Genomic DNA, 25,974 nt, shown 5'->3' with positions numbered 1-25,974 from the left:
TGCCGCAAGGATCTGTTCTGGGACCCCCCAGCTCTTTGTGATTTTTATAAATGACCTGGATGAAGAGGCAGAAGGATGGGTCAGTAAGTTTGCAGATGACATGAAGGTTGTCGAAGGTTACAAGAAGATATAGACAGGATGCAGAGTTGGGCAGAAAAGAGGCAGATGGAGTTCAATCTGGATAAGTGTGAGGTGATGCATTTTGGAAGGACAAACCAGAAGGCTGAGTATAGGGTTAATGGTTGGTTATTTAAGAGTGTGGAGGAAGTCCAAATCCATAATCCCTCAAGGTTGCCGCACAGGTTAATAGGATAGTTAAGAAGGCCAATGGGATGCTGCGATTCATTAACGGGGGTGGGGGGGGGGGGGCGGGTTGAGCTCAGAGTAGAGAGGTCATGTTGCAACTCTACAAGTCTCTGGTGAGACCACACATAGTATTGTGTTCAGTTCTGGTCACCTCATTATAGGAAGGATGTGGAAGCTATGGAGAGGGTGCAGAAATTTACCAGGATGTTGCCTGGATAAGAAAACAAATTTTATGAGACAAGATGGAGGGTTATGGGCATTGTGCAGGGAGGTGGGACTAGAAAGGGGTGTTTGGTTCGGTGCGGACTAGAAGGGCCTAATGGCCAGTTTCCGTGCTGTAATTGTTAAGTTATGTTATGTTAAGATTATCAGAGCTGGGACTTTTCACTTTTGACTGTAATTGGATAAGAGGAAACTTGATAGAGTCTACAAGATTATGAGAGCCATAGATAGGTGGTCAGTCAGCACCTGTTTCCCAGGGCAGGATCAGCAAACACCAGAGGACACATGTACAAAGTGAAGGGAGGGAAGTTTAGTGGAGACATCAGGGGTAAGTTATTTTACACAGAGAGTTGTGGGTGCCTGGAATGCCTTGCCAGGAGATGGTGGTGGAGGTTGAAACATTAGACGTGTTTAAGAGAATCTTAGACAGGTAGATGGATGGAAGAAAAATAGAGGGTTATGGGGTAGAGAGGGTTTAGTACCTTTTTTTAAAGGAATATCTGGGTTGGCACAATAATGAGGGCTAAAGGGCCTGTATTGTGCTGTAGTGTTCTATGTTGTAGTCAGGAATGTTGGGCTTGGGATTATAATCAGATCCAGCATTGGTCTCCATTGAATCATGAAGGGTCTGAGTGGCCAACTCCTGTTACTAATTTGCATTTTGACAGACTTCACCTCAGTAGCCAAGATTTCAAGCATCAGGACCCCTCTCCTCATACTCTATTTTTTCTTTTTCATCCTTGAACGTGCTTTTCCTGCCTGAGCCTTTGGTCTTGGAGGTCCCCAGTATTCCGTACCTGGATCACACTGTATCTCCAGCGAGAGCCCAGACAGCTGGACCTGAAAACACATTAGGCCAACATGCACATCCTTCAGTTCATTCTCTCCCAAGCACAGGGCAACACCAGTTTCCACAGCAGAGGGACCCAGAAGGCCGGGAGGTAGAGCTGGAAACCAGACTCAATTTACTCAGTTGTGGGGATATCGGAGCAGATTCATTGGGCTAATTGGCCTACTTCTGCTACTATGTCTTGTGATCTGTGACGTTTTCGCCAAAATCATGGTTAGAATAGCCAGTAGCACAATGCTATTACAGCACCACCGACTTGGGATCGAATCCCACGTTGTCTTTAAGAAGTTTGTGCATTCTCCCTTTGTCTGCGTGAGTATCCTCCGGGTGCTCTGGCTTCTTCCCACCCTTCAAAACATATGTGGGTTGTAGGTTAATCGGTGTATACGGGTAGCACTGGTCCACAGGCCGGAAGGATCTGTGGCCGTCCTGTATCTCTAACTTTAAAAAGAATCAGGATGAAAGGTGACAATGGAGGTACCTAAAATTATGGGTGGACATAGGGTGGATAGCCAGCTCCATTCTCCATGGGCAGCAATGACAAATACCAGAGGACATCCATTTAAAGTGAGAGGAGGAGGTATAGGGGAGACGTCAGATGTAAGCTTTTTTAGACAGTGGATGCCTGGAATCCATTACCGGCAGAAATGGTGGAGACTGGGTCAATGGGGATAGGCGCACGGATGTAAGGAAAATGGAGGGTTATGGATGTGAGGGTGGGAAGGGTGAGATTGTTGTGCAGTAGGTTTATGCAGGTTGGCATAATACTGTGGACTGAAGAGCCTGTACTTCGCTGTACTGTTCTAATGTGGCGCAGTGTTGAGATCTGTTGGACACAGCAGCCATGGTAACTTGCTAAGGAAGCCACTTGCAATCTTCTTGATAATTAAAAAAAAACAATTAATTTAATGTTTAAAAGTTTAGACATATGGCTCACTAGCAGGGCCTTTTAGCCCAATTTCACCAAATTGTCCCACAGCCCCAGTACGTTTTGAACGGAGGGAGGAAACTGGATCCCCCGGGGAAAACCCATGCAGACACGGGGAGAACGAACAAACTCCTTACAGACAACGTGGAATTTGAACCCCAGTCTAGATCGCTGGTGCTGTAACCACGACACCAACCGCATTGCCGTGAGTTCAGAACAGTGGTTTCTGTTGTCATTAAGCAAAGCTTTTTTTCAAACTGGCTGGTCTCTGTTCTTCAGACATTTTGTCAGAGGAAGGTTGCACAGAAACAGCCCTCAGACAGGTTGAGCACAACGCTGTATCTTCCCCCCGGCTCTCAGCAATCATACCTCAGCACACCACACGTTCCCCAGGGAGGTGACACAGAGCAGGTTCACCAAGCAAGAATGATTTGGCTGGTGAACATTGGCCTCACTGATATTGATATTGAACCTCCATCCATCAAACAGTAGCAGCATGCATTTCTATAGTACCCTCCCTGTATTTGTAAGCCATTCCATGTCATTTTGAGCGCGAATTTTCAAACTCAGCCTGAAGCTGAGATGGTGAAGAAGACACCTGGGATGCTTCTTGTCATCAGCCAGGTTATCACATGCACTGAGAGAAAGCTCATTTTGTGTGCTACCCAACTCGCCAATCCAGCAATGAAAATGCAGGATAGAATATGGAGTTGCAGAGGGAGGTCCATTCAGTGTTAGAAGACGAGGAGAGTGGAGCGACTGCAGAAGGAAAGTAGAGTATAGGCCGTGCCTTCGTTCTCCCACATCCCCATGGCTCTCGGAGGAAGTGGGAGAGACAGCGAAAACTACACTGTTAAAGGACATTGGACCAGTGCATGGATCGGAAAGGATGAGAGGGAGAAGTGGGCCAAGCACAGTCAAAGGTATGAGGTCAGGTAGAAAACATGATTCGCTGGGAACCAAACACATATAGAATGTAAGAGCACGGAGATTATGGTAAAACTTAAAATATTATAGAGAATAATTAATATTGTGATAAAATATGGGTGGGTGGGGGGGGGGGGAATGATTTAAAGGAGATATGCAGCACAGAGTGGTGGGTGCATGGAACGGGCTGACAGGGGTAGTGGTGGTGGAAGCAGATGCAATAGTAGCTCTTGAGGCTTTGAAGTAAACACATAAAAGGGGTAAACACGTAAAAAGGCAGCAGAATTTTAGTTTGATTTGGGCACCATGTTTGGCATAGAGAGGTGGGCAGGAATATTAGAGGATGCTGTGTTCTCAAGCCAGAGACACGCAGCTTTAAATTCCTCCTTGGTGTGAGATCATGACACAAGGCACAGTATTGATTGGCCTGTCAGACAGAGGGGAGGTGGAGAGGTGGTGGGGGGGGGGAGGTTAATGGGACTGATGGAATTGCCCTGGATCTGAGGGGCTGAATGGCATCCTTGCCTTTAAGTAAATAAATTCTCACTGACCAGATGCTCGGTGGGATGCCAGGTGAAGATCCCTCTGGGGACTGAGCCTCTGGTGAAGGGACTGAGGGTGAAGCTTCCTAATGGGGACCCCACCTCATGGCGAATTCCTCCCTTCTCCCAGGTTGGGAAGGACTCGGATTGCCATTCCTTCATTCCGGAAGAGCCCTGATCCTCTCTCTCTCTCTCTCTCTCTTTCTCTCTCTCTCTCTCTCTCTCTCTCTCTCTCTCTGTCTCTCTCTCTCTCTCTCTCTCTCTCCCCCTCCCTCCCCCTCCACAGCTTGTATCCATCACTGCAGCTGCTGTCAGATTAACATCACCACTGGCTCGGGCAGGGTTTGGTGGAACCTGAGGAAAACCTGCTACAAAATTGTGGAACACAACTGGTTCGAGACCTTCATCATTTTCATGATCCTGCTGAGCAGCGGAGCCCTGGTCAGTTGCAAACTTACTGTAAGTTACATGGATAGGGAAGGTTCCGAGGAATAGGGGGCGAATGCAGTCGGATGGGACTAGCTTGGCTGGCATGGAGATGTTGGGCCAAAGGGCCTGCTTCTGTGCTGTGAAATGGACTGACTCTACCTCTGAGTTCTGGCCGTGAAGTACCCGCTTTTATAACTCTTGCTTTTGTTCCCTCGCGCCCCCTGGACTGCTGGAGGAAGTGGGAGAGGCGGGTGGTCCATTTGCAATGCAAAAAGACATTTGGACCAGCGCCTAGGTAGGAAAGGTTGAGAGGGAGATGGGCCAAACACAGGTAAAAGATAGACACCTTGGACGAGCGGAGCCAGGACCTGTCCCCATGCTGAATAATCCTATGACTTCACAAGTTGTCCACGGGTCATTCAACCTGGAAGCAGAGGTACTAAAATAGAGTGGACGGCCAGCACCTCCTTCCCAGGGCACCATTGCTCAATACAAGAGGGTGTGGCTTTAAGGTAATAGGTGGGATGTACAAGGGAGATATTAGAGGATGTTTTTTTTACCCAGAGAGTGGTTGGTGTACGGAATGCATGACCTGGGTCAGTGGCGGAGGCAGGTACGTTGGTGAATTTCAAGAGCTGACTAGACAAATATGTGGAGGAATTTAAAATGGAGGGTTATGTGGGAGGCAAGGTCTAAAGGACAGCACAACATTGCGGGCCAAAGGGCCTGTGCTGTACTGTTCTATGTTCTATGAAGCAGATTTCTACGACCCACTGTGCATATGTGATGACTTTGAGTACCTCTCCAGACAAATCCTATTCCTCAACTTTGGGCCTTCTTTCCCTTGGTCTTTCAAGTGCTTGTCTAAACACTTCTGCCTGGTCAAATGTCCAACTCGTCTTCACCCCAAACCCCTCCCTCACCCTGCCCCCACCATCATCTCAGCTCAGAGCATATCATGAGATACAGGAGAAGAAGTCGGCCCATTGGCCCATAGAATCCGTTCCACCATTCTAATCATGGTCCATCCTCCCCCTCAGCCGCACTCCCCAGCTTTCTCCCCATGAACCTTGATGCCCTGACTCATCAAAACCTGGTCAAGCTCTGCCTTAAATACACCCAACACCCACAGCTGCCTGTGGCAACAAGTTCCGCGGACTCACAATCCTCTGACTGAAGATATTTTTCTGCATCTCTGTCTTAAATTGACGCCCTTTTATCCTGACGCTGTGCCCTCATGTCTTAGAATCCCATGAGAAACAACCTTGCCACATCTACTCTGTCCAGGCCTTTCAGCATTCAAAATGCCCCAACGAGGTCCCCCCCTCATCCTTCTGTATTCCAGCAGTACAGTCCTAGAGCCGACAGTCGTTCCTCTAGTAAATCTCTCAACCCTCTCCAACACCAGCATCTCTTTTCTCAACTGCGGTGCCCAAAACTGTACACAGTATTCCAAGTGAGGTTTCACCAGTACTTTATAGTATAGCATATACTCCAGAAGGTGGCGGGAATCTCTTGCTGCTTTTCCTTGGATATGGCAGAACTGCAAGTCCATCTCATCTCTCACCCAGTCTCATTTGTCCTGACTTTGGAGACTGCCTGGCAACGCCAGGAATTTAGAGTTCTCACTTTCGTGGCATGTTCTCTTCCCTCCATACCCTCTCGTGTTGACGGCTTTTTAGCTTTATCTCTCCTTTTACATTTATTGTCTTTTTTTTTTCTCTTGTGGTTTTCAACCTTTTTCTTTCCACTCACATCCCACTTTAAGTAATTTCTAGGCCATCGGTGCTCTGTGATTAGTAAGGGATTGTTTAAGGTGGGATGTGAGTGGGAAGGGAAGGTTGAGAATCACTGCTCTAGGCCCAATTGTTCCTGAAATATTTTGCTTGAGAAAACTTGTCATTGGCCCATTTCCTTTGGAGTTCTGAAACCGTGCACATAACGAGTCAATGAGGGATGATTAAAACAGGGGTTTCCAAACTTTTTCTTCCCACCCTCATCTCACCTGAAGCAATCCCTTGCTAATCACAGAGCACCAATGGCCTAGGAAATACTTAAAGTGGTGAGTGAGTGGAAAGAAAAAGGTTGAGAACCACTGTATACAGAACTTGATACTTATATGGAAGCGAGGGTAATGCAAGGCTGCCACTGCACCAGCGACCGGGGTTCGAAACCGGAGCTGTCTGTAAGGAGCTTGTATACTCTCCCCGTGTCTGTGTGGGATTCCTCCCACCCTCCAAAAAAATACAGGGGTTGTAGATTAATTGATGTATTTGAGGGGCCTCTTACCGTGCTGGATGTCCAAATTTAAGTTTTAGATTCCTTTGGAACTGCAGCAAAGCAAGAAGGATTTCAGGGCCTTGGCACATTGCACTTTTGTGCTTGACATTCTCACCACTTCTTGACTGACACAATGGATTGGGTGGAGAAAGAAGTGTGGCTTCGTCCGTCACGGGTCCAGTCAGGGGTGACAGAGACATTGAGTTTTACAGCATGGAAGCAGGCCCTTCAGCCCAATATCCATGCTGGTGAAGCTGCTCACCTGGCCTAGTCCCATTTGCCTGTGTTCGCCCCCTATCTGCCCAAACCAATGGTTCTCATCGTTCTTCGGTCTAAAGGCCCACCTGACTTCTGGCCTGGCATTGTCATAGCCCACTAGTGGCAAGTCAAAGGCAGCTCTGTAAGAAACACATCTTTTTATTCTAATTTAAAATATTTTATTTAACATTTTTAAAGACCCACATGGAAACACGCTGTGGCCCACCAGTGGACCATGGACTTTCCTATTCATATACCTGTCTGTAACATTGTAACTGTCCCCACCTCTGGGACATTAAATATATCTACCACTCTCTGTTTGAAGACATTGTCCCTCTCAGTTCCCTTTTAAATCTTTCCACTTCCACCTTGAATCTTTTCCCTCCAGTTTTAGACTCCCCTACCCTGGGAAAATGTCCTTATCTATGCCTTTCATGATTTTATAACCTTCTGTAATGTCCTCCATATACTGCAGGGAGAAACATTGCAGCCTGTCCAGCCTCCCGTTCCAACTCAAGCCTCAACCAGTCCCGGTAACGTCTCCCCGAATCTTCTGCGCCCATTTCTGCTCAGTGACAGCTTTCCTGTAGCTGGGCACAGTGCGTGGCACCATTTCACTATCGTACCCACACCAGCCAGCTCGGGAAGCTGGTGGGGTTCAGTTTCGGTGTGAGCTGCTCACTCTTCTCAACTGTGTCGCGTTTTAAGGCAGAGATTTTGCCCATACCTAGATAAAGGGCTCAAGCCTGAAGCCATGAAGCCTGCAGACTTTCGTGTTTTACTTAAGGCAGAGATTGATAGGTTCTTGATTAGCCAAAGGTTCTGGAAAGAAGGCCAGGCAGTGGGGCTGAGTGGGAAAATAGGACACTTTGTGTCTCTGAAGGGACGCCCTATTGCTTCTCTTTCTCTGACTGTAAGGGGTGCCAGGCAATGCTCAGGGCAACCCTTTCTTTGCCTTACGGCAGAAAATAGTTGAAGTAGACTCGCCAAGGCAAATAGTGCCTTTGGAAGACTACACAAAAGAGTCTGGAAAAACAACCAACTGAAAAACCTCACAAAGATAAGCGTATACAGAGCCGTTGTCATACCCACACTCCTGTTCGGCTCCGAATCGTGGGTCCTCTACCGGCACCACCTACGGCTCCTAGAACGCTTCCACCAGCGTTGTCTCCGCTCCATCCTCAACATCCATTGGAGCGCTTACACCCCTAACGTCGAAGTACTCGAGATGGCAGAGGTCGACAGCATCGAGTCCACGCTGCTGAAGATCCAGCTGCGCTGGATGGGTCACGTCTCCAGAATGGAGGACCATCGCCTTCCCAAGATCGTATTATATGGCGAGCTCTCCACTGGCCACCGTGACAGAGGTGCACCAAAGAAAAGGTACAAGGACTGCCTAAAGAAATCTCTTGGTGCCTGCCACATTGACCACCGCCAGTGGGCTGATATCGCCTCAAACCGTGCATCTTGGCGCCTCACAGTTTGGCGGGCAGCAACCTCCTTTGAAGAAGACCGCAGAGCCTACCTCACTGACAAAAGGCAAAGGAGGAAAAACCCAACACCCAACCCCAACCAACCAATTTTCCCCTGCAACCGCTGCAACCGTATCTGCCTGTCCCGCATCGGACTTGTCAGCCACAAACGAGCCTGCAGCTGACGTGGACATTTACCCCTCCACAAATCTTCATTCGCGAAGCCAAACCAAAGATACCCTGCATTACATTTTTAGTGCATCAGATTTATTGCCAGATTACACACATGTCATCACATACAACCCTGAGATTCTTTTTCCTGTGGGCGAGGCAGGATTACCACTAATTGATAGAGCAAAAAAAAACTGTTCACATGTAAACAAATAAAGAGTAAACGACTATCTGTGCAATACAGATGAAAAATAATCAATAAAGTGCTTGAGTCCTTCAAGGAGTCTCTGATGGAGTTGGTTGTTGAGGAGTTTGATGGAGGAGGGGGAGCTGCAGCTCCTGAGCCTGGTGGTGCGAGTCTGGTGGCACCTACACCTCTTTCCTGATGGCAGCAGCGGGAACAGGGTGTGTGCTAGGTGGTGTGGATCCTTGCTGCTGTTCTCTGATGGCAGCGTTCCACATAGATGTCCTCGACGGCGGGCAGAGTTTTGTCATGGGGTATTGGTTTCCCGGTATTATAACGTGACAGTTAAAGGAACTTTTCATCGGCTCATGATGGGGTAGACTGTATGGACTGAATAACCTATTTCTGCTCCCATTCATTCTAGTCTTTCCACGCTGATTGCCTGTTTGTGTGCCCTACAGACCTTTGAAGACGTCAACATTGATAAAAAGCCGGTGATAAAGGTGGTGCTGGAATATTTGGACAAAGTCTTCACCTATGTCTTTGTGCTGGAGATGCTCCTCAAATGGGTGGCCTACGGCTTCAAGAAGTATTTCACCAATGCCTGGTGCTGGCTAGACTTCCTCATTGTGGCGGTAAGTACGAGTGCGGAGCGTGGAGACTCCAGGGCAAAATTGAAACCTGTCAAAATCGACAGAATTGAAACCTCCCGATGGAAACTCTCATGTTGTTTTGGAGGCTTGACTTCATTTCCTCTCTAGATGTTTACATGTGTGCCTTGATTGCACTTTGTCTTTTGCATAAGTCATAGAATAAGCTCCGGAAAGTGCGACTGTCAGTGGTTTCCCCTGAGCACTGGAGATTTGTGGTGGTAATGAAGGTAGCAGGTCACCTCATTCCCTGCGTGTTCGACCAAACAAGGATAGACCTTCCCAAACCCCATCCTTTCTGTCCTTTGACCAGTGGGTCCTTGAATATTGAACAGTGCCCATACACCCACACGCGCACAGACATATCCACACCTACGCATGCATGCACACAAACACAGGCACGCACATGCACTCATACACATACAGATACACACACACACACACACACATTTTTAGATTTTCTGGATTCTCAGGCGGTACTTTAAAAATTCAAGTTTAAGGAGAAATAAAGAAGAGATAAATATAGATAACTTATTCATTAGCAAATGCAGCCTGCTTCATTTGTCAAGACGAGGAGTTTGAAAGAAAAATAATAATGCCACTGTGTATCTGTGGTGGTTATGCACGCACGCACACATATAAAAAGTCACTATATTTTCAAAGTTTGAAATTTTCTGACAAGCTTTCTGGCATCCGGAGTTTTAGACTTACTGTTGCATCAAGTGGGAATATATGCCAGGAGGATTAATCTTGCAACATTTCCTCTAAACCAAATACGGGTTACTTGTGTACAGTTCTGATCACCACACCTCAGGGGGAAAAAGGCGATTAACTTCGAAAGGGTTCAGGACAGATTCACAGGGATGTTGCCTGGATTGGAGGGCTTGACTTCTAAGGAGAGGTTGGATAGGATGGGTCTGATTTCCCGAGTGCAACAGAAGCCAAGAGGTGGCACGATGAGGTGGATGAGATCACCAGAATCTTTTTTCCTGTGGTGGAGCAGGGGGTAAAGCAAGATGGCAGAAGTTTCAGGTGAGAGGAGGGAGGATTGAAGAGAACAGGAACATTAACTACAGAGCCAGGATGCGAGAAGGGGCCGAGGGCACTGAAGGCTTCCTGATAGTGACAGAGCTTTGAATCTGGAGCTCGGGGTTTAGACTGAAGTCTGTGCGGCTGCAGAGGCCACAGGAGGAGAACCCACGGACTTTTGCTGACTGTAATGGGCAATTTCTGCTGTTGATTCATCTTTGTCTGCCTTACAGCAGACTAAATGCAATTTCGTGTAATATTACACTTGCTTTATTACATGGCAATAAAGGCAGTTTGAACATTCAGGAGGTATACGGACAGATACTTGAATGGAGTGAAACACAGAAGTCTGCAGACACTGTGATTGCAGTAAAACCACACAGAAATGCTGGAAGAACCCAGCCGGTCTCGCAGCATTCATGGGAGATAAAGATGTATTACCGACGATTCAGGCCAAGGTATAAGCATAAAGCAGGCAGATGTCCCAATAAGGGGGGAAGAATGAGAGGGGGAGGAGTCCAGCCCAACAGACAGAAGGTGTTAATTGGATACGGTAAGAGGAAAGGTGAGAGTTGATTTTGGCTCTGTGACAGGAGACGGAGGGAAAGGGAAGAGAGAGAGAGAAAGACAGAGCTGAAGGAAAGGAGACAGGGTGGGGGGGGGGGTGGGCAGTGAAGATGGGAGGGTGGGGGTTGAATGAAAAACGGAGAAGTTGGTTAATGCTATGTGCTTGGAGGATGCCCGAGCTGGAGATGCAGTGTCGTTCCTCCAGTATGCAGGTGGACTTGGTGTGGAAGTGCACGAGACAATGGGCAGATACTCTGAATGAGCAGGGTAGAGAGGACTATGAAGTTAATGCAGGGCAGTAGGGTCAGTGTAGATCGGTGAGACGGTCGGCCTCGACACTGTGTGCTGAAGGGCCTGTTTCTGCGACACTGACCCCATCCAGCCAAATAGTCATCAAAATATTTGTTTCTTTTTAATTAAAAATTCTTTCAATGAACAGAAATATTTCACTCTTTTCCACTGTTCTGGTTTTTCTCTTGGTTGGTGATCATTGATACCCTGAGGTTTTATTGGACCCCTACCCTTGCCTCCTCTCCTCCACTTTACTCTTCTCCTCCGCTCTACTCTTTCCCTCCACCTCCCTCTGTTCTACTCCCCCTCCACTCTACTCTTCCCCTCCACCTCCCTTTGTTCTACTCTTCCCCTCCACTCCACTCTGCTCTATTCTTCCCCTCCACTCCCATCCCTTCTACTCTTCTCTTCCACTCTCCTCCTCCCTACTCTTCCCCTCCACTCTACTTTTTCCCTCCACTTCCCTCCACTCTACTCTTCCCCTCAACTCTACTCTTCCACTCCATTCCCCTCCACTCTACGCTTCCCCTCCAATCCCCTCCACTCTACTCTTCCACTCCATTCCCCTCCACTCCCCTCTGCTCTACTCTTCCACTCCATTCCCCTCCACACTACTCTTCTCCTCCACTTCCCTCCACTCCACTGTGAATAGAGAATATGTGTAAAAACAAGTGAAGGAATAAGGGGATCCACAGACCCTGTCTTCTTTCCGAACCTTCGAACATACAACCAATGCATCGGCCCATGGGTCTGTGCTGAACACGATGTCCTTTTACATAGAATCCTCAAGCCAGCTTTCCTCTTGCTTTTATACACTTCACCCACCTGCATGAATGCAGAAAAGGTGGATTGGCGGGTCCAATTCTCTCCGTGTTTGCTCTGCCAAGGGACCTTGTGCCAGAGGTGGGGAAAAGTCGCACTGCCTCCTGCATAAACTTATGAGTGCTGGAACTGGCCCCGGGGGGGGTGGGGGGGGGAGTGGCTGATGATGTTGGGACGGCATCCTCAGCCTGCGACCAAAGTGCTTGGATTTTAAAATTAACCTTCTGAACAAGATTGGGGCATATCATGCGCAAAAAAAAAGACTATTACAATGCGCAAAAGATTTGCTTGTTCTGATACTGCAAGAGAGGTACTCAGCTGGCATTCATACCTACGGCTCGGCCTCCATTATTATGCTCAGAGCGAGTTCACTTCTCGCCACGTATGTTCTTCGTCACAGCAAAGGGGGATGCTGCTTCATGTCCTGCCCCCTTTAGCCCTGGGAAGCTAAAAGGCCTTAGTGATCCACTTTCAGTGTGAACACCCAATCCACCTTTCCAATTCCAGTTTTCATGCACAAAAGACGCATAAACGCCGGCTCAAGCCGGCAACCAAAGTTGCGGATCGCGCGGTGCTTTTGCGCGGGGTGAGCCGCGAGTCGGCTTCCGAAACTGAAGGAGGCGGGGCGAAAAGGGCACCGCCACCGTGACGCCAATTGTAGGCACTGGGAAGGGAAAGCGGCCTCTGCTGGAAATGGCGGCTGACAAGAGGTACGAGGGCTCTTGGGACTCGGGGTGATCTGCGCAATGCGATAGCCTTTTTTTGACTATGTGGACTCTTTAAAATTCGCGTTCTTGTTCGTGGGCTGACGGCGGCACTGGTCCTCCCTTTTGGAACTGCTTTCAGCGGCAATCCTTTTACAGAGGAGGTGCAGCCACTTCTCTCCAGCTCTGAGTCCACCCCCCTAGGCTGATGGAAGGTGGAGCGAGTTCGGACAGTCAACCTGCCTTCGGACCTTTTGTGGAGGTAAGTGAAGTGATTTAAAGACAGGATGTTTGTCTTCACAATCACTTTATTTTCCACTATAAAATGGCCTGTAGATCGTGAGTTGGGCAATAAAGCATCTTCTCTAACATAACATAACATAACATAACAATTACAGCACGGAAACAGGCCATTAGGCCCTTCTAGTCCGCACCGAACCAAACACCCCTTTCTAGTCCCACCTCCCTGCACAATGCCCATAACCCTCCATCTTCTTCTCATCCATAGACCTGTCCAACCTTTTCTTAAATAATACAATTGACTCCGCCGCCACTATTTCTCCCGGAAGATCATTCCACACGGCTACCACTCTCTGAGTAAAGAAGTTCCCCCTCATGTTACCTCTAAACATCTGCCCCTTAATTCTTAACTCATGTCCTCTTGTTTTAATCTTTCCTCCTCTTAACGGAAATAGTCTATCCACATCCACTCTGTCTATCCCTTTCATAATCTTAAATACTTCTATCAAATCCCCTCTCAACCTTCTACGCTCCAAAGAATAAAGACCTAATCTGTCCAATCTCTCCCTATACTCTAGATGCTTAAACCCAGGTAACATTCTGGTAAACCTTCTCTGCACTCTCTCCACTCTGTTTATATCCTTCCTATAATTAGGCGACCAGAACTGCACACAGAACTCCAAATTAGGCCGCACCAACGTCTTATACAATCTCAACATCACCTCCCAACTCCTATATTCCATGCAATGATTGATAAAGGCCAGCATACTAAAAGCCTTCTTCACCACCCTATTCACGTGAGTTTCTACCTTCAGGGAACGATGTACCGTTACTCCTAAATCTTTCTGCTCTTCTGTATTCCTCAATGCTCTCCCATTTACCACGTATGTCCTATTCTGATTCTTCTTACCAAAATGAAGCACCTCACACTTATCAGCATTAAATTCCATCTGCCATTTTTCAGCCCACTTTTCTAAATCCCTCTGCAATCCTTGAAAACCTTCTTCATTATCCACTATTCCACCTATCTTAGTATTGTCTGCATATTTACTAATCCAATTCACCACCCCATCATCTAGATCATTAATGTATATAACGAACAACACAGATACAGATCCTTGAGGCACACCACTGGTCACCGGCCTCCAACCTGACAGACAATTATCCACCACCACTCTCTGGCCTCTCCCTTTCAGCCAATGTTCAATCCATTTGACTATCTTAAAATTTATACCTAAAGACTGCACCTTCCTAACTAACCTTCCATGTGGTACCTTATCGAAGGCCTTACTGAAGTCCATATAGACAACATCCACTGCGCTACCCTCATCCACATTCCTAGTCACCTCTTCAAAAAATTCAATCAGATTGGTCAAACATGACCTTCCTCCCACAAATCCATGTTGAGTGCTCCTGATCAGACCCTGTCTATCCAGATGTTTATAAGTACTATCTTTAAGAATTTTCTCCATTAACTTACCTACCACAGACGTCAAACTTACAGGCTGATAGTTGCCAGGCTTCCTCCTTGAACCCTTTTTAAATAACGGAACCACATGCGCAATGCGCCAATCCTCCGGCACTATCCCCATATCTAATGACATTTGGAAAATTACCGCCAGAGCCTCTGCTATTTCCTCCTTCACTTCTCTCAATGTCCTGGGGAAGATCCCGTCTGGTCTCGGAGACCAAAAGCCTTAAAACTACACCTTTTGTAATCTCTATATTCCCCATATTTACCCAATTTGCTTTTTTTATCTCATATCTCCCAATATCCTTCTCCTTAGTGAATACTGAAGAAAAGAAACTGTTCAATATCTCCCCCATTTCTCTAGGCTCCACACACAGTTTTCCGCTCTGATTTTCTAAGAGACCAATTTTGTCTCTAGCTTTCCTCTTACCATTAACATATTTGTAGAACTCTTTTGGATTAGTTTTCACCCTGCTTGCCATAGTTTTCTCATACCTTCTTTTAGCTTTCCTAATTCCTCTCTTAAGATTCCTCTTACATTCAATGTATCTTTCAAACATCTCCTTAACTCCATGCTTCTTATATCTAATGTACGCCTCCCTTTTTCTTCGAACCAAGTTTCCAATATTCCTTGAAAACCACGGCTCTCTCAAACCTTTTGCCCCTCCTTTTAACCTAACAGGAACATAAAGCTTTTGCACTCTCAAAATCTGATCTTTAAAAGACTTCCATCTCTCTACTACATCCTGCCCATAAAACAAATTGTCCCAATGCACACCCTGCAAGTTCTTTCGTATCTCCTCAAATCTAGCTTTTCCCCAATCAAAAACCTCAATCCTTGGCCCTGATTTCTCTCTTTCCATAATGACATTGAAGCTGATGGCATTATGATCACTGGACCCGAAGTGCTCGCCAACACTAACCTCCGTCACTTGACCCATCCCATTTGCCAACAGTAGATCTAACACTGCTCCTTCTCTGGTCGGCACCTCTACATATTGTTGTAAAAAACTATCTTGCACACATTTCACAAACTCTAACCCATCCAGTCCTTTCACAGAATGTGTTTCCAAATCTATATGTGGAAAATTAAAATCTCCCATAATTACAACCCTGTGCTTATCACAAATATCTACTATCTCCCTACAGATTTGCTCCTCTAGGTCTCGGTCCCCTCCGGGTGGTCTATAATACACCCTTACAAGTGTAACCTCTCCTTTCCTACTCCTCAGTTCCACCCAAATAGCCTCCGTGGATGTGCCCTCTAATCTATCCTTCCTAGGCACCGCTGTAATATTTTCCCTGACAAGCAATGCAACCCCACCTCCTCTTGCCCCTCCGACTCTATCACACCTAAAACAACGAAACCCAAGGATATTCAGTTGCCAATCACATCCCTCCTGCAACCATGTCTCACTAATCGCTACCACATCATACTTCCAAGTATCAATCCACACCTTCAGCTCATCCACCTTTTTTACAATACTGGCATTAAAATATATGAATTTCAGAGATTTCCCAATTTTTAATCCCTGTTTTCCCTCATCTTTAAGAACAACATTATTTACTTTTCCTGCCAATTGCCCTTCATCTTCTTCCAGAGCATTTCCCTTCTCTATCACCTGCCCATCCATATTCAAATACTTACTACAAACTTTCTTTGTTTGCATTCTAACCTTCTCCTTACTGCTTTGTACTATTTTGTTCCCTCCCCCCAACCATTCTAGTTTAAAGGATCCTGAGTAGCCCTAGCAAATACCCCTGCCAGGATTCTGGTCCCCCTGGGATTTAAGTGTAACCCGTCCTTACTGTACAGGTCACATCTCCCCCAAAAAAGGTCCCAGTGATCCAGAAACTTAAAACCCTGCCCCTTACTCCACCCCTTCAGCCACGTGTTAATCCTCCACCTCATTCTATTTCTATTCACACTGTCACGTGGCACAGGGAGTAATCCAGAGATTACCCCCTTTGCGGGGTAAAACCCCCTTAAAACATTGCTGCCGCCACCTAATAGATTATCCTTCTATCTCCTGCGTATTCATGGGTCGATCTGGAAGCCTCTTAATTGCTACAATTTATCCACTTCCACTAGTACTCCTGGCAGGACTGCATATCTCCTTAAAACTAGAGCCTCCTTCTTCTCCCACCCCCCTCCACTGTTCTCTCTTCCTTCTCTCCAGCCTTCCCGACAACCCCCCCCACCCCCCAACAAATCCCCCACGCACTGATCATCACAGAGTTCGTGTTGCGCCATAGCGATTAGCGCAAGGCTGTCACAGGTTCAACGCAGCCACCTTCTCTTTCATCCTAGAATTTCAAGCATCCCCAGCATGAGCTCACTCAAAGGGATGGCACAGATATAATGGGCTGAGTGGCATTTAGCAGCAGAAAGTCCATGTCTCCCCCGTTCTGTCTGAGCTTTTTTAAGGGCCAGGTCCTTGGGGAAGGAAGTTGACGTGGGTGTGAGTTAAGTCACAGGATTGAAGAGTGAATGGGCTGAGTGGCCTTTAGCAGCAGAAAGTCCATGTCTTCCCCCCCATTCTCTCTGACCCCTTTTAAGCGCCAGGTCCTTGGGGAAGAGAGTTGACGTGGGTGTGAGTTAAGTCACAGGATTGAAGAGTGAATGGGCTGAGTGGCCTTTAGCAGCAGAAAGTCCATGTCTCCCCCCATTCTCTCTGAGCCCTTTTAAGCGCCAGGTCCTTGGGGAAGAGAGTTGTCGTGGGTGTGGATTAAGTCACAGGATTGAAGAGCGAATGGGCTGAGTGGCCTTTAGTAGCAGAAAGTCCATGTCTCCCCCCATTCTCTCTGAGCCCTTTTAAGCGCCAGGTCCTTGGGGAAGAGAGTTGTCGTGGGTGTGGGTTAAGTCACAGGATTGAAGAGCGAATGGGCTGAGTGGCCTTTAGTAGCAGAAAGTCCATGACTCCCCCGTTCTCTCTGAGCCCTTTTAAGCGCCAGGTCCTTGGGGAAGAGAGTTGACGTGGGTGTGGGTTAAGTCACAGAATTGAAGAGCGGCTATAATTAACTCATGATTTTAACACCCCTGAGGTGTGATGTACACAATACAATGCTCTGATCCATCTGATAACCATAATGGCCCTTCCCTTATTAGCACAAAGATTGTGAGCTGAAATCCTAAACCTTGTGATGCCCTCCATTGTGTCAGCTAATTGCAGGGGACCCAAAGCTACCAGAAGTGACAATGACTGAATGGTTCTCTTGTCACTGTGAATAAATAGTTACCCTTTGGCATGAACACAGAGGGTCACGACCCAGGAAGGGGACCATTCGGCCTAGCTGTTTCACGCCAGCTCCCATCAGTCCCATTCGCTCGCAGCCAACAGATTGCTCCCTTGAGTGCCGATCGGATTTGTTCTCGCTGGTGCCATTAGGAGAGAGGTGGAGGGGCCACAAGGCTCACAACACCATCTTCAGGAACAGTTGCTACCCCTCCACCATTAGACACCTCAACAACGAACTCAATCAGGGGCTCATTTACTTGTGCAATTTATGGATTCTTAAAAGAATTGTCTCTTGTATTTTCAGTCAGTCTGTTTATTCGCTCACATCTGTACATTGTGTAGATTTTTTTTTTGCACGACCAATAATGGTAATTCTGCCTGACCTGCAGGGACAAGAATCTCAGGGTTATATATGATGTTCTCTGAAAATAAATCAGAACGCAAGAAACAGGAGCAGCAGTCGGCCCGTCGAGCCCGCTCTGCCATTCAATGAGATGACGGCTGATCTGATGATCGGCTCATCTCCACCGACCTGCCCTTTACTCCATATCCCTTAATTCCCCTACTATGTAAAAATCTATCGAACCTTGTCTTAAATATATTCACTGAGGGCGCCTCCACACTTTCATTGGGGCAGAGAATTCCACAGATTCCTCACCTTCTGGAAAATGCAGTTCCTCCTCAGCTCCATCCTAAATCTACTACCTTGACACTTCAGTCAGTCATTTTTAAAACCATAAAACAGCCGTAGAAACGAGACTGCGTTTCTCCAGGACAAACAAAGGAGCGGACAAAATGGAACCGTAGCAAGGGGCCGCTGCAAGCGTCTACCGCACAGCCATCACGAACTAAACCACCATTTTGTCCCACCCTCCAAATTACAATTTTAATCCTTACAAATTAACAGCATAAGATTGCATTAGACTTTCAAACAACTACTTCAACAGAATATACAAAAGGTAATAGAGAACAGAATATGTTTATAGACCGAGACCAGTCTGTAGGCTCAGAAAGACAGGATGGCAAAGTCCATACCAGTATAAAGTGACTCCTGGCTCAGCAGTGCCATTCCCCCACACCTCCATCTGAGGTTTCCATTCCTACCGGGCCACAGATGATACCGAGAGTCCTCCAGCTTTTTTTTCAGGGAAACTCCCTCAGTCCACAGTTCCTACGAGCCTTGGCCCCGACCACCGCTCTGCCCCACACTCCCAGCTGACACACTCGCCGTGGGTGCCCAAGCCAGCACGCGGACCACCGCTCCAGACCGCCCCCAAGCCACCTCCTTGACTCTTCGCCGTTCTTCCAGCCCAACACGGCGCAGCCACCAGTGACACAGAAGCCCCTCACAGCCCGCAGCCCCACCCCGAGACTGCAGGCCGCTGCCCTGCTGACTCTGTCCTTGAGGTATCGCCGGCTCCAGCTTTCACTTCTGACTCCGCTCACTGCCCCGCCATCCCCGACACGGAGGGGTCATCTGTGACCATCCAGGCCGCAGTGAGTTCTCTGCCACCAGCACCAGCCGTTTGAGGCAGACCTTGGTGACTTCTCAAGAGGTCTGCTTCCTTTGTGATATCTCCTGCATTGCCCTTTCCATTCCCCATTGTTCCAGAGACCGTCCTCGATCTATTTCAGTGTTCCTTCACGGCATCTACTTAGGTAAGTGGAACACCCATGTCCAGAGAGGCCTCTGTGAGTTGCAGTTGCGCCACCATCTTCAAGTCTATGTGAGCTATGTCCCCTAGTTCTACTCTCCCCCACCAATGGAAACAACTTATCTACCTCTTTCTTATCTATGCCTTTCACAATTTTACATGCTTCTATAAGATCCCCTCTCATTCTTCTAAATTTTCCAGGAATTTCATCCCCAGACACAATTGCTCCTCGTAGGTTAAACCCCTCATTTCTGGAATCAACCTGGTGAGCCTACTCTGAACTACCTCCAAAGCCAGTTCATCCTTCCTCAAGAAAGAAAACCAGAACTGCTCCAGATGCAGCTTCACCAGGACCTTGTACAGTTGCAGCATAACCTCCCTGCTCCTAACTTCAAACCCTCCAGCAATGAAGTGTTACAAGCCCAGAGGACCCATAAACCCAGCAGCCATAGATATTCACCAAGACAAATGGTTACTTAAACAAATGTTGATTTTAATTATCTGTAAACATGAAAATATAATCATTCTTTAACTTATCTCTATTGACTTGCTTAACCTAACTTAACCCCCTTCTAATTCTAAGTGCATGTGTTTGTAATGTGTGTGCAAGTTCAGAAAAGTTCTTTGGTTCACAGTCCAATCTCACTTCTCACTCCTCCAAGTTCACTGGGATCAGGCAATTCTTATACTGTGCACAGAATTTAACAATTTATAAAGTTCACCAGGCTTTGGTGCTTGAAAGGTAAATGGTTACTGCTCAGGAAGGTTCTTGCCGGTTTTCAGAGAGAGATTTGTCGTTCCAGGACCTCCACAACTGATGTACTTCCATCAGTCACTCCAGTGTCTTGCCGAAGAAACTTGCCCCATCAGGGTTTTCCAGATGATAACCTCTTTCTTTCAGGTCACCACAGAGTTCCTTTTCGTTTCCCTTATTTCAAGTGAAACATTAGACAGCAAGTCCTCTCCTCTTGCATAAACCACAAGAGCTTTGACCAGGCTGCCTTCCAAATGGGCTTGCCAGCTTGTCCTGTTCCAGTCCCAGCTACTTTTGCTGGCTGTAACACTGTACAAATGATCTCTGCGTCTATCTCTCTCTCTCTCTCTATCTCTCTCTCTCTCTCTCTCTCCCTCAGAGAGAAAGCCTGTTTGACTCTCTTTGCTTGCAAAACCACACGACCCTCTTACAACAGCAAGTTCCACAACAGACAGCAGCGACTCCGACATGCTCTTTCATCTGTTGCCTTTTGCAAACAATAATCTATTAGTGAAGTCTCTTTGGCACTCTCCAAAGCTCTTGCAGAAGGACTGAAGCCCAGATATGTTTAGCATTGGGAAGAGCTCCAGTATTTCAAATAAAATCTGTTTTAAAGTTTTTGTATGTGACCTACTCTAACAAACCTTTCCCAATTTATCTCCCAAAAACATATCTATATACTCTATATACTCTGTCACAGAAGGCCAACATTCCATTAGCCTTCTTGATAGCCGGCTACACCTGCAAACCACTCTTTTATCCTTCATGCATGAGCCTCCTGAGTCCTTCTGCACGGCAGCATGCCATTTAAACAATACAAAGCTGAAGAGGCTGGGGTCTGAAGCTGAACACAATTCGCTGGAGGATCTCAGCAGGTTGACAGTATCAATGGAAGAGGAAGGAAAGGCCGACGTTTCAAGTCGAAACCCCGTATCAAGACGTAATAAAGACTCGAGAAAAGGTTTTAGCATAAAGCACAAAAGTCTGCAGATCCAGTGATTGTAGTAAAATCACAGAAATGCTGGTACGTTGAGGAAGGGTACAAGCCTGAAATATCAGTAATATATCTTTACTTCCTATGGACACTACATGGCCTGCTGAGTTCCTCCAGCCTTTCTGCTTTTTTTAATTAACCTTGACTTTCCTTTTCCCTCTGTCTCCTTTCCCCACCTCTGCATTCACAGAGGAACCCCCCGCCCACACCCCCCCAATCAATTCTAACCTGGTCTCCTATCCGTATGCATTTAACATATTCTGTGGGTCTGTACTCCTCCCCCTTCCTTTCCTTCTCCTTGGCCTTTTAATTCAGACACCTGCCTCCTTTTTTTCTCTCATACCTTGAAGAAGGGCTCTGGCCCGAAACGTTGGTAATATACCTTTACCTCCGATGGACGTTGCGAGACCGGCGGAGTTCCTCCAGCGTTTCAGTTTTTATACTTGATAAAGGGTTTAGGCTTGAAACGTAGGCTATTCCTCAACCTGCTGAGTTACTCCAGCAATTGTGTTTGGCTTTGACTGCCTCCAGCCCCTGTATACACAGTGAATTGAGGTTACAGCTGCGCCAAGCGCCGTGTACCTCAGCTGGTCGCCAGCCATTTTAACTCTGCTTCTCATTCCCACCCCTGTAGTGATAGAGTGCTGGTGATACTCCTGATCACCAGAGGGAGTTAGAGACTAGTTTGTTGCAGCTTGCTCGGATTCAAGACGGATGCCTCCACATAGTTATGAGTTCTATAGCTCCAGTTTTACACCAACCTGTCTGTTCTCTGCCTCCTCCACTGTCAGGGAATGGTCAGATGAATATTTGTAGAACAGTGGACAAAGAATTGTCAGCTGTTCGAATAAGTTGGCACGGTTAGTGGAGCAGTTAGCATGACACTCTTACAATGCTAACAACCTGGATTTGAATCCACTACTCTCTATCAGAAGATCAGATCAGATACTATTTATTGTCATGTAACAAAATAGAAATATAATGTTACACAAAATTACCTTTACTCTGCCATAAGGCAGACAAAGATTCACCATTAGCATTGCCTGGCACCGCTTACAGTCAGAGAAAGAAGCAAAAGAGAGTCCTGCCAGAGATATTGATTGACCGATGGTTCACCTCCAGCGCTCCTGCGGCCTCTACAGCTGCACAACCTCAAGCTCCAGATCCAAACCTCTAACTTGATGAAGAAGCTTTCAGTGCCCAGGACCCTTTGGGAGCCCTTCTGGCCCTTGGCACCATCTCGAAGACCAGCTCCGATTCCAGGTCCTCACGAGGAAAGCTGCAGTCTGAGTGTGTCCTGCAGTTGCAGAGCCCCTCACCTGTCCGCCAACATGGGCTCTGAACTTATGGTCATCTCCTCTGCTTCTCCTTCTCAGCGGAGCAGGCAGGGGGGCCGGGGAGTGTTCTCCCGGTCACTGGTGCCCTGTGCCAGTCTGCTGTTCCCCCGGAGCCTGCAACCCCGCTTGGCCACCAAAGAACACAGGTGCCGCTATCTTGAGCACAGACCCCCACGATGGCCGGATTTTAAATAAAGCACCTTTAATGGGCTGTTTTAAAGGCATATACGGACTGGGCCGTTGGACCCCGTGGGAGACTGTTTGTGTCTCCGCTCCCTGCTCTTCCCAGGTCCATGCCAGCGGAAGCGCTGACGTTCCAGCTGTTCTGCCATATTTCTTTTCCATTTTCCCCATGTCTGTAGAAGTTTCCCCTGGGTGCTCCAGTTTTCTCCCACATTCCAAAGACTTACCAGGCTAATAGATTAATTGGTCTCCTGGGTGTATTTGGGTGGAACGGGCTCATGGGCCAGAAGAGCTTGTAACTGAGATGTATGTCTGAATTATTTTTATTTTTAAAAAATGTGCTGGCAATGCCTCACCTTATCGTAAAGCAAAAATCAGAGAACAAAATAAATGGAAGATACTTTGACAAGAACCAGAGGTGAAAAGTTAAATGTTAAAGGGAACCTTAGGGGGAAAGTTCTTCACACAGAGAGTGGTGGGGGTGTGGAGCGAGCTGCCAGCTGAGGTGGGGAATGCGGGCTCAATTTTAACATTTAAGAGAAATTTGGACATGAGCATGGATAGGGAGGTATATGGACTGGGTGCAGGTCAGTGGGGCAGTCTAGATGGGCAGATAAGCCTCTTTCTGGGCTCTGGATGAACTCAGCAGATCAGAAAGCATTCATAAGTTAAACCCTTTATCAAGACCTGCTTCAAGGACAGAGTCAACGACCCAACGACGTGAACACTAGGCCCTTTCTCCATCCTCCCTCTCTCACAACCCCTTCTTTCCACCTCCTCTCCATGGGCTCATGCTCTCCCAAACTGAAGCTACCTGCAAATTGGAGGAACAACACCTGATATTTCATCTGGGCGCTCTCCACCCAGAAGGCATTAACGCCAACTTCTCCAATTTCCATTAAAGCACAAAATTCCTGGAGGAACTCAACTGGTCTAAAAGCGTCCATCAGAAGTAAAGCCATAATTCCAACGATTCAGGCCTGAGCCCCTCTTCAAGGTATGAGTAAATAGCAGGGTCAAGCACCTGCCTTTTTTCTCTTATACCCAACAAAGGGCTCAGGCCCAAAAAAGTTGGTAACCATTTACTCCCCAAGAATTGCTGGGTGACCTGCTGAGTTCCCCCAAACATGTGCATATTGCCTCCGTTACCCAGTTGTCATCACCTCTCCACCTACCACTGGCCCACACACCCCTCTCACTGTATCCCCTCCCCCACTGGTCCCATCAGGCTGCTATTCCTCTCGCACATGGTTCCACCAATCTTCTTCCGTCAACTGCCATCTCCACCTTACCCCCACCACCACCCCCCCCCCCCAGCTCCTTCTGCCCTTTCTTTGTTGCCCCTCGGGTCTGCTTCCACCTGTCAGTCCCCTGCCCCTGTATACCAACTCCAGACCACTGGCCACCTCTGTCCATCATTGTTCACCCCTCCTCATTCAACCCAGCACCCACAGATCCCCTCCCTTCAGGTTAAGTCAGTGTTAAGAAGGCAAATGCAATGCTGGCATTCATTTCTCGAGGGATAGCGTACAAATGCAGGGATGTACGGTGTTTAATAAAGAACTAGTGAGACTCACTTGGAGTACTGTGTACATTTTTGGGCTACTTATTTGAGATGGTTCAGAGAAGATTTACTGGAATTAAACCAGGAATGAAAGGATACTTGTTGGTGCACAGAAGGATGGGGGTGGGGTTGGGGGGACCTCATAGAGACATTTTGAATCCTGAAAGGCCTGAACAGCGTGGATGTGGCAAGGATGTTTCCCAAGGTAGGGGACTTTAGGACAACTTCTGGATAAAAGGGTGTCAATTTAAAATGAAGATGTGAAAAAGTTCCAAATTGCAGGCCAGTGAGTCTGACGTCAGTAGTAGGTAAATTATTGGAGTGTGTTCTGATAGATCAGATATTGAAATATTTGGCCAGCCAAGGGCTGATTAAAGATAGTCAGCATGGATTTGTGCGTGGTAGGTTGTGATTAATGAATCTTAGAGAGCTTTTCAAGAAGGTTACCGATGAAGGGAATGTGAATGTGGTCTACATGGACTTTAGTAAGGTCTTTGACAAAGTCCCACATGGGAGGTGATTTCAGATGGTTCAGACACTAGGTATCCATGGAGACGTTTTAAACTGGATTTGACACTGGCTATACAGGAGAAGCCAGAGAGTAGTGGTGGATGATTGCTTCTCAGACTGGAGGCCTGTGACAAGTGGTGGGCCTCAGGGATCAGTTCTGGGTCCATTGTTGTTTGTTGTCTATATCAATGATCTAGATGATAATTTGGTAAATTGGACCAGCAAGTTTGCTGATGAAGTAAGATTGGAGGCGTCAGTGGTCAGCGAGGAAGGCTTTCAAAACTCGCAGAGGCACCTGCACCAACTGGAAAAAATGGCCGGAGAATGGAAGATGGAATTTAATGCAGGCAAGTGTGAGGTGTTGCATTTTGGAAGGACAAACCAAGGTGGGACATACACAGTAAATGGTACGGCACTGAGGAGTGCGGAGAAACAGAGGGATCTGGGAATACCGATACATAATTCCCTGAAAGTGGCGTCACAGGTTGACAGGGCTGTGAAGAAAGCTTTTGGCATCTTGGCCTTCATAAATCAAAGTTTTGAGTATAGGAGTTATGGCAAGGTTGTATAAGAAATTGGTGAGCTCAAATTTGGAATATTGTGTGCAGTTCTGGTCACTGAACTACAGGAAGGATATCAGCAAGATTGAAAGAGTGCAGAGAAGATTTACTAGGATGTAGCCGGGTCTTCACGAGTTGAGTTATAGGGAAGGATTAAGCAGGTTAGGACTTTATTCCTTGGAGCTTAGAAGTATGAGCTGAGGAGATTTGATAGAGGTTTACAAAATTTTGAGGGGTATAGATAGAGTAAATGTGAGTAGGCTCTTTCAGATTAGGAGAGATAATATCGGAGTGACCTTCTCCTATGCAGGTTTCTTACCCGGGCTGGAGGGGTCTGCCTCCCCTCTTAGGTCGGTCCATACTGCCCGGACCGGGGCCGAGGCCGCCGCTGCTCTCCCTGTGCCCGGATTGGGGCTGCCGCCTCCAACTCTCTGCCCGGATCGGGGCCTCCGCCTGCCTCACTCGACTGAGGCCGGGGCCGCCGCCTCCCCCTTGCTCCTGCCCGGATTTGGGCCGCCGCCGCTTACCCTCAGCCCGGACCGGGGCCGGGTCCGCCGCTGCTCTCCCTGTGCCCGGACTGGGGCCGCCGCCTCCCACTCTCTGCCTGGATCAGGGCCTCCGCCTGCCTCACTCGACCGAGGCCGGGGCCGCCACCTCCCCCTTGCTCCTCCAAAGCTCCAAAGCTCCCCCAAAGTTCCTCAACATGATTATCCAACTGCACGAAAACCAACAAGGTCGGGTCAGATACAGCAATGAGCTCTCTGAACCCTTCTCCATTAACAATGGCGTGAAGCAAGACTGTGTTCTCGCACCAACCCTCTTTTCAATCTTCTTC

At 47.5% G+C, this 25,974-nt stretch overlaps 1 protein-coding gene across 5 annotated transcripts in view; it reads left to right on the top strand.

Annotated features, from left to right (window-relative positions):
- The window catches only part of LOC138751914 (sodium channel protein type 1 subunit alpha-like), a 299,966-nt gene that overhangs the window by 206,664 nt on the left and 67,328 nt on the right, over positions 1-25,974 (top strand). For all 5 annotated transcript variants that reach the window (XM_069914861.1, XM_069914864.1, XM_069914862.1 and 2 more), the window contains exons 16-17: positions 4,062-4,216; positions 9,031-9,204. In XM_069914861.1, coding sequence (XP_069770962.1) covers positions 4,062-4,216; positions 9,031-9,204 — 329 coding nt within the window. The remainder of the gene's footprint in view (positions 1-4,061; positions 4,217-9,030; positions 9,205-25,974) is intronic.

The sequence above is a fragment of the Narcine bancroftii genome, chromosome 1 (genome assembly GCF_036971445.1).
Source record: "Narcine bancroftii isolate sNarBan1 chromosome 1, sNarBan1.hap1, whole genome shotgun sequence".
Taxonomy (NCBI): Eukaryota; Metazoa; Chordata; class Chondrichthyes; order Torpediniformes; family Narcinidae; genus Narcine; species Narcine bancroftii.
This window is presented reverse-complemented; position numbering and strand designations above follow the sequence as displayed.